This window comes from Blennius ocellaris (assembly GCF_963422515.1).
Source record: "Blennius ocellaris genome assembly, chromosome: 13".
NCBI classification, from domain to species: Eukaryota; Metazoa; Chordata; class Actinopteri; order Blenniiformes; family Blenniidae; genus Blennius; species Blennius ocellaris.
In genome coordinates, this window is record NC_137662.1 from 2,144,176 (window position 1) to 2,157,487 (window position 13,312).

Below are 13,312 nucleotides of genomic sequence, written 5' to 3' on the forward strand. Positions count from 1 at the left end.
TCAGAATTCCTTCAAACTGACAGAGTGGCATCCTAGGATGGTGTAGTATGACAGTGAGGTGGAATGACCCCGGGACACTAGGAATTTCAGAGATATTCCACCTCAAAGTCAGGTGAAAGGACGTCATATTCCAATATTCAAAGTTGTTTTATTTTGAAATGACAGATCAGAATTCTTTCAAACGGACAGAGTGGCATCCTGGGAATGTGTACTATTACTGTGAGGTGGAATGACCCCAGGACAACTAAGATTTTTGGAGTTAGTCTGCCTTGAATTCAGGTGTCATATTCCAATTTTCAATTTCATTTTATTTTGAAATTATACATCAGAATTCCTTCAAACTGACAGAGTCGCATCCTGGGATGGTGTAATATGACTGTGAGGTGGAATGACCCCAGGGCAACTAGGAATTTTGGAATTATTTCACTTCAAAATCAGGTTTCATAGTCCAATATTCAAAGTTGTTTTATTTTGAAACGACAGATCAGAATTCTTTCAAACTGACAGAGTCGCATCCTGGGATGGTGTAGTATGACTGTGAGGTGGAATGACCCCGGGACAACTAGGAATTTCGGAGATATTCCACCTCAAAGTCAGGTGAAAGGACGTTATATTCCAATTTTCAATTTCATTTTATTTTGAAGTTATACATCAGAATTTCTTCATATTGACAGAGTGGCATCCTGGGAATGTGTACTATTACTGTGAGGTGGAATGACCCCAGGACAACTTGGATTTTTGGAGTTATTCTGCCTTGAAATCAGGTGTCATATTCCAATTTTCAATTTCATTTTATTTTGAAATAATACATCAGAATTCCTTCATATTGACTGAGTGGTATCCTGGGAATGTGTACTATTACTGTGAGGTGGAATGACCCCAGGGCAACTAGGAATTTTGGAATTATTTCACTTCAAAATCAGGTTTCATAGTCCAATATTCAAAGTTGTTTTATTTTGAAACGACAGATCAGAATTCTTTCAAACTGACAGAGTGGCATCCTGGGATGGTGTAGTATGACTGTGAGGTGGAATGACCCCGGGACAACTAGAAATTTTGGAGCTATTCCACCTCAAAATCAGGTTTTTTCAAAGTTGTTTTATTTTGAAACTATACATCAGAATTCCTTTATGCTGTCTGAGTGGCATCCTGGGAAGGTCTCCAACACTGTGAGATGGAATGACCCTGGGACAACTAGGAATTTTGAAGTTTTTCCACTTCAAATTCATGTGTTCTGTTCCAATTTCCAATTGCATTTTATATTTTGAGTGAATACTTTTAGTGAGTTTCTGATTTAATCCTTCTTGAAATAAGAGTGTTTGGTTATATCCTGATTTCCAATTAGATCTTTTTTGAAGAGCAACATCATACTGTTAAAAATAAGTTATATATATAAGTTGACTTAATATTTTGAAAACAATAGCTTGATTCCATTGATACAGTATTTGAATAAGTAATTTTTAGCTTGAATAAATCATTCTTTATATAAACTGACAACTACTCCAGGCTAAGTGATTTGAGCTTTTATTTTGAAATCCATCAGCGGAAATAGTACGCTGCATCCCTGATCACTGACAGCAGCAGACAGCCGCACGGCTTGACCGCAGTCTTCTGCCACTGAAATAGGAAGTTATTCAGACAAACTTGGACTTTCTACGGAGTTCACCTGGAGTCTGTCACGTACTGGTGAGTTTCTACAAGCACACTGAATTCAAAGTCCACCAACTTTCAAGTAGAATAGAAAAGTACAAACTGTAAAGTCGCTCCGGTGGAAACTGAGGTTAGTTTCTAACTCATCGACAGAAACTGCGAGTTGTGAGGTTTTTATCAACAGAGAAAATCACGACAACTTAAAGTGTGAGTGAAGCAGAGACTGATAGGAGTTTATGACGTTTGAGAAAATCCTGTTATTTACCGCTTAAATCGTGTTATTGACGATTAAATGTGATTGTGGTGCGCAGCTTCAGTAAAACCGAAAGTAAAAAGCGCTGCGTCTCAAATGTGGAAAAACAGGAAGTGTCAATGTGATCATACTTTAAGATGTCAGCAAAGTGTTTATAAAAGAAGACATTGTGCCTTAAGAACGATTTTATGTGGCGGATTACATAATAAAGAAGTGGAAAAACATTCTTATTATTATTGTCTTTAATTTATAGGATAGCATGTCAATGCAATGTAATAAATTAGAAATCAATACGAAAACAAAATCAGAGTACAATATAAATACGCACACCCCAAAATAAAGATGATGTCAATAGGTGAATGCGCAATATTAATATTTATAGTAATAGATAATAAGCAGAACAAACATTTCAAACATCCAGAGTTTGTACACAGTAAATTACAGACTATATACGAAACCAAATATAATAACGCTATACAGAGCAATATAAAGTACCTTATCTTTATATATATATATATATGTATATATGTGTGTGTGTGTGTGTGTGTGTGTGTGTGTGTATATATAGTAGAGAAAAAGAAAAGAATATATATATATATATATATATATATATATATATATATGTTGGGATTTAGGGTTGGTAATTAGCATAAATAATTACTGTAAGTAATGGATTACTGAAAGTAATAGATTACTGAAAGTAATTTAGGAAAAATTGGAATTACTAATGAAGTAAACGGTTAGTTACTCATCAGCAACTCCTAGAGTAATTGAGTAATTACTCAAAAGTTAATAAATTATCAAAAATAATTTATTAATAAAAATTATTAATTTGCATAAATTGGTTATTTATCAAATAATAATTAAATCGGGGCACCACCAGCTAAGCTGGAAATAGCTAATACCAAATTTCAGTCTCGTTTGTCAAAAAGGGTTATTTAAGTAAAGTTAATATTTCTGTGTAAATATAACAATATTAAATAACAAGGAAGGTGTGAGCTTCGAGCACAGACTGTTACAAACCAGTGAATTGTCAACAATAAATACACAATGATAACCAAGAATCGATCAATTCAGTTAAAATGCGTTTATTAACAAAAAGTATTTATTCAAAAATAATTCATAAATCATTTATTAAACAACACAATTAAGTAATAAACAATCAAACACGAAGATCTAATCTACTAAGCAGCAAACACTATGTACAAAGAAAGAGGGTGTGTGTGGGTGTGTGAGTGTGTGCGTGGAAGCCTGAGTGGGGTGTAATGACCACGAACGTCCACCAGGTGGCGGCAGGCGTTGGAGGGTCAGTGTGTGTGGGTGTAATGACCTCGAACGGACACTAGATGGCGGCAGGCGTCTAGTTCGAGGCAGTAACCGGAACGACCACTAGGGGCGCGGCGGCGCACGGAGGGAGAATGCAATGACTCGACTTGTCCACCGAGTGGCGGTCTTTCAAGAGATTGCAATCACCAACGCGGCCACCAGAGGCGCTTGGCGCACTCTTTCTGGACAGCGTGACGTCACTGTGCTCGTGCACGGCTCGTGAGCCTGCTCGGAGCGCGCCTGGGGGCTCGTGGCTGAGAAATCCCAGGGACAGTGAACTACACACGGTCACAGAAGCGGGTGCAGCAGCGCGCGGCTGCTTTTACGCGATCGTTTATGAGGAGGAGAGGAAAAATGAAAAGGAGGGAGGGAGAAGGGCAGTGGACAGAATATGTTCAGCTCTGCACACTGTTTTGGACTCCACAGTCTAGAAATGGTCTGTGCAAGTTGAGAGAGAGAGAGAGAGAGAGAGCGGGTTACACAGTGCGGAGGTTCGCGTGGATGTAAATCCAACGCGCAGACACAGATTGGTTGAAACAGGGATCGGCGTCCCTGACTTCAACACAATAATAAACACACAGCAATATTACAGTCACGTTATTCTCATTGTCTGCCCAGACTCTAAGCCTTACTCAGTTTGATGAGGGTGAACGTGCTGCGGCGGCCGGGAAAGTGCGTTGATTTCCCGGCTGGAGCTTGTTTTTCTCTCTGGCGTCCCAGGTAAACAAGCTAAAATGGTCTGTGGACAGGGAAAAGTCCACCGGATGATCCCAGGATGATCAAGCGCTTCTTTTGAGGAGGGGGAGAAGAAGCGGCTTCAGGTCTGCAGGCGGGAGGACGGTGCGCTGGCAGCTGCACACTCGGACTCCGGTGAAGAAGAAAAAAGGAAAAAGGGAAAAGTAGAAGTAGTTCCACGGTGGTTGTCGGCTCGTCCGGCCGGGTGTGGAACTCCGGGCCGGTCAGCGGGCACACGTGGCACTTCGTCTCCGTGCGAAACGGATGCGTCCGTCTTTACGCAGGTTTCAACATTGGAGAGGCAGAAATCACCCCGGCGGGGGTGTTTTATACCTCTTGTTGTGGTTTCGTGTTACCGGTCGGCTCTGGGTCATGTGGACCAATCCTGACGGAGGGCCCGCCCTGGACCTTCCAGCTGGTGAGGGAGCTCTCAGGCTCCCCCTGCCGTTGGCCTCTAGTATTGCACCTTGGAAGGGGGGGTCCAGGGGGTGATCACGTGACCAATGGCAGACTTTTTCAGTTGTAGGCATGTGGTCCTTTGTTCTCAAAACGTGGTCTCCCCTCCCCCTTCCATGAGGTTGAGTGGCCCCCAACATATATATATATATATATATATATTACTGTTGATGATGGCCTAACGTTTGCACAGGCTGAACGACGTAACAGATACATGTTTATGAGGCATGTGTAATATAAAATAGATTTTTTTCTGATGCATATTATAGATATAGACATATTCAATACAACTTTATTGACATTACAGTGAATTGTTGATAAGCAGTAAACTGCAATTTAATATTGCATGTTCGAATGCTACGTTATGCAACAATAATAACAACAACAATAACAATAATTAATAACAACAACAATAATAATAGCTTTACAATTGAATCAATGTCAGCTTTTCTAGTTCAAGATTTAATAGTAATAATTCGTTTTAATAATTTTATTGAAGATGTTTTTTTCTTCTAGGTTTTGTGGCGCCCTCTAGAGGCCATGACACGCTTTGCATTAACTTTGCCTCATGGGCCATTTGGCTCTGCAACTTCTAGACTGGATCATGTGCATGCTGACTATGTGGGCTAATTTCCTAGTATTTCCAGACCTTCCTTTTCTATCGGGACCTTTGTATGTTTACTGTCTTGTTCTGAAGGCTCAAGTAGAATAGAATCTTAATGATTTATCCTGGAGGGAATTTTCTTTATAAGATGAAATGTTGGTTTCGGCATAATTTATAGAAAGCCACTACAAAATGGCCAAAGAACCACATGTACAATGATGCATCAATCTTTCAATCAACTCTTGTCTTTTGTCGTCAGGGTGTGAAGATGTCTGCTGCCAGTCCAGATCACTTCCTGTGCTCCATCTGTCTGGACGTGTTCACTCATCCAGTCTCCACACCATGTGGACACAACTTCTGCAACCAGTGCATCACTGCGCACTGGAACTCCAAGGTCATATGTGACTGTCCCCTGTGTAAAAAGGTTTTCAAAAAGAGACCTCAGCTCAATGTCAACACTTTGCTCTCGGAGGTTGCTGCTCAGTTCAGACATGAAGCTGAACACAAAGCCAGCAGCAGCTCAGAGCAACAAGCTGCCAAACCAGGACAAGTTCCCTGTGACGTCTGCACTGGAACCAAAGTGAAGGCCCTCAAGTCCTGCCTGGTGTGCCTGGTCTCCTACTGTCAGACTCACCTGGAGCCTCATCTGACAGTGTCAGGCCTGAAGAAACATCAGCTGGTGGAGCCTGTGGAGAACCTGGAAGGCAGGATGTGTCCGAAGCACCAGAAACCTCTGGAGCTGTTCTGTAAGAGCGAGCAGACGTGTGTCTGCATGATGTGCAGTGTTTTAGAGCACAAGACTCACCAGGTTGTTCCTCTGAGTGAAGAATGTGAAGGGAAGAAGACGGAGCTGAGGAAGACCGAGGCTGAAATGCAGCAGATGGTCCAGAAGAGACGAGTGAAGATCAAGGAGATCAAAGAGTGTCTGAAGAAGAGTCAAGCTGCTGCAGACAGAGAGAAAGCAGAAGGTGTTGAGGTGTTCACTGCTCTGATGCAGCGTGTTGAGAGAGATCTGAACCAGATGATGGAGAGAATGGAAGAGGAAGAGAAAGCCAGAGAGAAACAGGCTGAAGGTCTCATCAAACATCTGGAAGAGGAGATCAGTCAGCTGATGAAGAGGAGCTCAGAGGTGGAGCAGCTCCTTCACTCTGAAGACCACCTCCACCTCCTCCAAGGCTTCTCCTCCCTGAAAGCTGCTCCACCCACCCAGGACTGGACGGAGGTCAGCATCCCTCCATCATCCTATGAGGGGACTGTGGTGAGAGCTGTGGCTCAGCTGGAGGAGACTCTCAGCAAAGACATGAAGAAGAAGGTGTTTGATCCTGAGCTGAAGAGGAAGCAGCAGTTTGCAGTGGATGTGACTCTTGATCCTGATACAGCTCATCCTCATCTCATCCTGTCTGATGATGGAAAACAAGGGAGTGATGGTGGCGTGAGGAAGAAGCTTCCAGACAACCCAGAGAGATTTTCTAATTATAACATTGTTTTAGGAAAACAGAGTTTCTCTTCAGGTAAATTTTACTTTGAGGTTCAGGTTAAAGGAAAGACTGGGTGGACTTTAGGAGTGATCAAAGAGTCCGTCACCAGGAAGGGAAAGATCACACTGAGCCCTGATGAAGGTTTCTGGACAATGTCCTTGAGAAATGGAAATGAGTACTGGGTAAATAAAGGGCCTTCAGTTCGTCTCTCTCTGAGGTTTGCTCCTGAGAAGGTGGGGGTGTTTGTGGATTATGAGGAGGGTCTGGTCTCTTTTTATGACGTAGAAGCTGCAGCTCTGATCACCTCCTTCACTGGCTGCTGCTTCACTGACAAACTCCTCCCATTCTTCTGTCCCGGTCTTAATGATGGTGGTAAAAACTCTGCACCTCTGATCATCTGTCCTGTCAATCAAACTGTCTGATCAGTTTTCATCATGAAACGTCACCAACAATGAACAAAGTGGTGAGAAAGTGACGATTCACTGTGATCCATGGTGAACAACTCTAGGATTTCACTGAGCAGCAGTTTGTACCTAAAGAAACGTTCTGACAGTTTGTCCCAAACAAGTAAAGATCTGATGGAAGAGGAAACTGAGCAGTCAGATTCATGACATGTTTGACTCAATCAGGAAATTGTTCATGTGTTTGTTTTAGAGCTTCATGAGCAGGAATCTTTCAGTCTGTGTGTCTTCAAGCTGCAGAGTCACAACATGAACACACACGTTTTTCTCTGCAGCTTCAAAGCTTCTTAACGACATTCAATGTGAAGATTTTACAATCAAGTGTAACAGCTGGATGGAACAAGTATAAAAAAACCTTTTTATTAAAGTTTTCATTTATGTAGGATGATTAACACGGTGTGTTCAAATGAACGGGTTGAAAGGGAGGAGGTTTGTCCCACACAGTGTAAATTGAAGAGAATCAAAAAACAGCATCAGCAATAAAGTGTAACGGCTCTGTGAGGATCAGTGCAAACTACATCCTGATCACACGTCATTTGTGAGGATTTTGCCTGTAAATTGCTGAATGTTTGAAAACATAGACTTCAGCTCATGAATATAGACTCGCTTGGATCCCCTGGATTCCTCCTGAGTTTTTCCTCCATGGAAACATTATGGTTGGTGAAAGTTTTCTATTTTATGCATCCCCCTAATGCATTTCTTCTTCTCTGTATGTTTCAAAAGTCTTTTGTTTGTATTTGTATTTGACCAGGTTGATGTTTGGACATTGTTTCTACTCCGTCTCCAATTTGTTCCACAATTGTTCACCTTTAACTGTCGGATTAAAACTTTTCAGGGTTGTGTTTATGTTTCTGAGTCCTAAAGTTGAATTCCTCACGTATTTCATAACGACCAGTACGATCTGGAACCTTCTTTGTATTTGTCTTGGTAACAATCTGTAACTTGCTTTATAGAACATCTGTACTTTATAGAACATCTGTACTTTATAGAACATCTGTACTGCTTGGAACTCCACAATGTCACTAAACTTCATGATCTTTGGTTTTAAAAATAATGACTTTGTGTGGTCCAGAAACCTTTATGAATTAATGGAATAGCTCTTTTTTGTAACATTACTATTGGTTTTACTGTGTTTTTATAAGTACTACCCCAAACCACAGTACAATAATATAAATGGGGCAAAATCAGAGAACAGTATAAGGTGTGTAAAGCTTTGATATTTAAAATGTGCTTTGCTTTTGCTATTATTGCAATGTTTCTTGACATTTTTGTAGATATATATTTAATGTGAGATTTCCAAGTAATTCTATCATCTATAAAAACTCCAAGGAATGTGATTCCATGCACCCGCTCTATAACAACACCCTCTATCTGAACTGCTTCCTGCCAATTGGAATTACTGTTGCCGAATATCATCATTTTGCTTTTACTCAGATTTAGAGATAGTTTGTTTTGTTTGAACCACTTGTTGACACTCTGGAGTTCCAAGTTATCAATTTGACACAGTTGTAGTAGATTATCAGCAAAATGTGATCATTAGTATACGTTAAGTATAATTGCTTTACATCCTGTTGAATCATTTCGCACCAAATCACTTTGTATTGCATTGTGTAGAATTGAATCTCTATCAAATTCATATCAAATCGTGTCGAATCGGGAACATGGTGAATCAGATGGGATCGTATCTAAGCTATGTATATAAGATTCTTAAATTTGCTGTGTTGTTAAAGTGTCACAGAAAACCTGCTGGTCAGGAAGGTTTTACATGAACTCAAACATCAATCAATCAATCAATCAATCTTTATTCATACAGCACTTTTTCAATCCAATCCAATCCACTTTATTTATATAGCACATTCTAAAAACGAAGCGTTTACAAAGTGCTTCACATACTGCACATAAAACTAAACAGTCCAACACTAAATAAGTATAAAACCATAGAATAAAAATCAAAACAGATGAAAAACTACAAACACATTAAGAAACTACAAATAAGAATAAAACAATTCAAAAGAATAAATAGAAAAATAAAGACGCTTAAAAAGCAATAAAATAAATGAGAACAATAAATAAAACAATAAGTAAAAGACACAGGGGACCACACGACTGTCCGATCGTGTCTCTGTATCTCACCGCACTCGGAGGAGGGGACAAATACCTCCTCGGGAAGGAAGGAGAGGTGAACAGTGAGTCATAGTTCTACAAACCTTGAGATTGGATTAACACAGTAATTTATTACAAAAGACAGAAGTACTGGCCTTACAAAGATTTGCCTTATACTTAGCCGTTTAGCGCGGAGAAAATCAGCCGAGGATAAAAACAGGTCAGGTCAGCACAAGGGAGAAAAGACAGAGAGCGCGTCTCCGGCTGCAGGGAGGAGTTAAAACCAGCGCTTCGCTAGATCCCCTCTTCCCATTGGCTGTCCTGTCGTGTCTCTCCCCACACAGAAGAGAGGACAGATCTCTTGTTGAAGGGAAGCAGCGGCGAACAGTAAGTCATAGTTCAACAAACCTTGAGATTGGATTAACACAGTAATTTATTACAAAAGACAGAAACACTGGCCTTCCAGAGAATCGCCTTATACTTAGCCGTTAAAGCAGCTGAGGATAAACGCGCCTCAGGTCAGTCGAAGAGCGGAAACAAGAAGAAAGATCCACCCAGAGCTTCCGCTAGATAAAACACGCGCTCCGCTAAATCCCCTCTTCCCATTGGCCACCGCTAGAAAGAGGCGTAAGCAACGTAATCTCCTATTGGCGGACCTTCACACAGACTGAACAAACTACGCTACCCATGATGCATTTCAGTATTTGTCCACAATCTACAGCTCAATAACAAAACAGTTCGCCGCCATTTTAACAGTTTTAAGTAAGTCTATGCGGGAAGCGTCACAGTTCGGAGGTCAAAGAAAACGTCATAACTCTAACAATAGCTCTCTTGATGTGATTCTATCACATCATAAATAAACATCAAAAGAGAACAGATTAGTTCCATCTTCTGGATCAAAATGACCTGGCTCACCTGTGGAAGTTAACAATGCCATATTTACTACATCCCGTTTGTCAGGGGAGATGGCAGTGTTAATCAAACAAGTAAGAAGCGCTCTAATACATGGAATGCAACAACAACCACAAACAGAATAGCTGTGAACACTGCAATAGAAATCAACACAGACATTACCAAAGCTTTGTAATTACCAAACATGTCAGCCAAACCGTCCCACATGGATGTATCAACTCCTGAATGATGATGATGAATAATTTTTTTATTGAGTGTACGCAAACCTTCTAGAGCTCTAGTTAAGGTGCCATCTGCTGTTGTGTTATTTGGGATGAAAATACATTTATCACCAAACATAGCACATACTCCTCCTTCAGCCAGGAGCATGTCAATGGCTATGCGGGTTTGAAATGCCATAGTTGAGGTTGCTTGAAGCTGTTCGTGGACGGCTGCAAAACCCATTTCTGTCCAATTGCCTAAACGTTGAACATTATAATGAATATAATTAATCCTATCTACATTTTTATTAGGTGTCACCGGAAAAACATTGAGATAATTGGTAGGTTTTCAAAACCTGCTGCTATTTGATCAACTAATTTGTATTCATCAGGCACTCCTATCGCATCTATACAAGTTGGATCTGATTGTCCTCTCCAATCTCTTTTGTGACGTTTGAAAATGACTTTTTGGTGCACCTCAGTGCGTTGTATTAGAGTAGAAATTTGATCTATGTTTAAAGCAGGACTTTTACTGGAATAATTAAAGTTACAAATGCACATAAACCTCTAGCCTGTCTTGGGAGTCCATCATAAATTTTATTTGATCCACACCACCACCATACATCTGACTTAGCTAATGGCGTGAAATCAACGGGAACTTGAAGTGTTTTTTTCACACCAAGTTGAATCAAGTGTTCCTAATTCGTGTTCAACTTTATCAGCATTTACTTTAATACAGGTGAAGTTTTGTTTAGCCACTGTGCTATGAAATAGGGTTTTTAAGTTTAGACATTGTAGTTATGGAAAAAGTTTCATCCTATTTCTTACAGGTGTTACTAGGTATAGTTTGATTCATTAAGTTGACTATACAATTTGAGTTTACTGGAGCCGGCACTACCTTAAGTAGAGGTCGAGCATGCATACACACCAAACATGAACCTTTAATTGTGTCCTGGGAGATTTTAGCAGCCTGCTCTGCCATTAGCAACCATTTATTTACATCACCTAAAATTCCTGTTGTTATTTTGAAATAATCATCTACTTCTTTAACTTGATTAATGGTCCTAATTCCTACACGTTTTGCTGCTGGAGAGATCCAAGCTTTAGCTCCTATTTTATTTTGGCAGAGGTAATCACACAATTTTATTGGGATAGGTATATCTCCCTTATCTCTCAATTCCCATAGGAGGAAATCCCAACACACTCCAAAATTACCTTTAAGGAAACCAGGGGGGAAAATAGTGCGGTTGTTAGTTAGATCTACCTTAATTTCTATTGATTCACTATTTGAAATTGGTGATTTTAGCGTGTGGCTGATACAAGTGTTTACTTGGTTCACATTCGTTAAAGAACTAATACCTTTACCTGCGGGATGAGTGGGCGGTGACATGTACAAAAACCAGGGTGATAAAACAATTAGTAATGCAAGTATTAATCTACATAAACATTTCCATGATTCACACATACAGGACCTCTGGCCTTGACCAGAACCTTCAAACAGTTTTTTCAGCCACTTCATCCTCTGTTCTTCTGTGAAGATGAATTCTTGATTAATTCTTTCCGTCTTTCTATATCAGTGCTGCTCCTCGGATTCTTTGTGTTATACGATGTTTTGCGATCTCCTGACCGGCTTGAACCTAACAATGTTTTCTCTTTAATCCTCAGGGGTTGCTGCAGCGCACCCCTGGGGATCTCTTGTCGTCGGTTTCGTCGCGATGATCTTCTCCAGGTGTCGATTCTGTGCAGGATGCTCCCTCGTTGTCACTAGGCCCCTCCTGGTCGTTGGATTCCCAGTCGTTGTCAGGAACGATGATCTCTCTGTCGGATGAATCTGCCTTGGTGCAGTAATGAAGATGGAACCACCCTCGATGTCCTTCGAACTTCACGGCGTGTGATGTTTTCTCCGTCACTCAGAATGGACTCCATCACCTTGGATTCCTGTAAACATTACAAAAAATTCTCCAGAGATGGGGGAAGACTCAAGTGTCCTTCCTCACCTGCTGTGAGCAGGAAGCTTCACCATTCACATGCACTCTCCTTTGTCTTGTAGATAGCTGGTGTTGTTTACAATCCCACCCAGCTTTTATTACCCCTTATTGATGTGGTTGGCGGGGCCGTCTGCTGAGGAGTTATCACCTATTTCAAAGGGATGGCATACATCGTGTGTGTGTGTGTGTGTGTGTGTGTGTGTGTGTGTGTGTGTGTGTGTGTGTGTGTGTGTGTGTGTGTGTGTGTGTGTGTGTGTGTGTGTGTGTGTGTGTGTGTGTGTGTGTGTGTGTGGAGAGACAAGAGAATTGAAAGGAGCATCTGTGTGAGATGTGTCATGGAAGTACAAAACAAGATGGTGGATCACAAGAAACTACATTTCAAATGGCGGTTCTCAGAGAGCAGGAGAACTGTCCTTGGTCTTCACCATGTGTTGATAACAATGGAACAATAGAAGCTTAGCCGTAGCATCTGCTTCCTATGTGTCTTTGCTAAAGGACCATTTCTAGAATAAGTTTATGTGAATGCGATTTGTCTTGTAAAACGTCATAAGTCATCAGCTGGTGTTCAGTCGCAGTGTCTACGTCGATCTGTGAGATAAGAACTGAACCATTTAAAAACATTACCAGAGACGCCGACCAGATTTCTAAGTCTATCTAGTAAAATACAATGATCAACAGTGTGAGAAGCAGCGCTAAGATCCAATAAAATCAAGACTGTGAGTTGTTGGGAGTCTTGATTGTACCTGATGTCATTTAAAATCTTTAAAAGGTCTGTCTCTGTGCTGTGGTCTTCCTAAAACCAGACTGATGCTTCTCTAAAATGTTATTTGTAAGTAAAAATTTATTTAATTGATTAAAAACTATTTTTTCTAAAATTTTGCTAAAAAATGGTAAGTTGGATACATGGATGTTACCTGACCACCGTTGATCATTTTATATGTTGTTTTTCTTTATTAATATGTATATATACACCTTCTTCTTCTGTATCAAAAGTAGAAGGCCATTAAAGATCTGCAGGAGCTTCTTGTGCACTTGAGCTCCTGTTGATCTTTCACGGCCTTCTTCTTTTGATACAGAAGGCCCTCGATGTCAGTTGTGATGCATCAACTTCTGCTTCCATGCAGAAGTTGGTGTATTGTGAGGCGT

At 40.6% G+C, this 13,312-nt stretch overlaps 1 protein-coding gene across 1 annotated transcript; it reads left to right on the forward strand.

The window, feature by feature from the left end:
* Positions 1 to 1,645: 1,645 nt before the first annotated feature.
* On the forward strand, positions 1,646 to 7,331 carry LOC308138580 (E3 ubiquitin-protein ligase TRIM21-like). The gene is made up of 2 exons (XM_080507767.1): positions 1,646 to 1,686; positions 5,284 to 7,331. Exon 2 carries the CDS (start codon positions 5,293 to 5,295, stop codon positions 6,922 to 6,924), a length of 1,632 nt encoding a protein of 543 aa, XP_080363893.1. The 5' UTR covers positions 1,646 to 1,686; positions 5,284 to 5,292; the 3' UTR covers positions 6,925 to 7,331.
* The last annotated feature ends 5,981 nt before the right edge of the window (positions 7,332 to 13,312 follow it).

What these genes read in the sequence shown, in the direction of transcription:
- LOC308138580 (XM_080507767.1), top strand. Translation starts at nt 5,293, where the DNA reads ATGTCTGCTGCCAGTCCAGATCACTTCCTGTGCTCCATCTGTCTGGAC.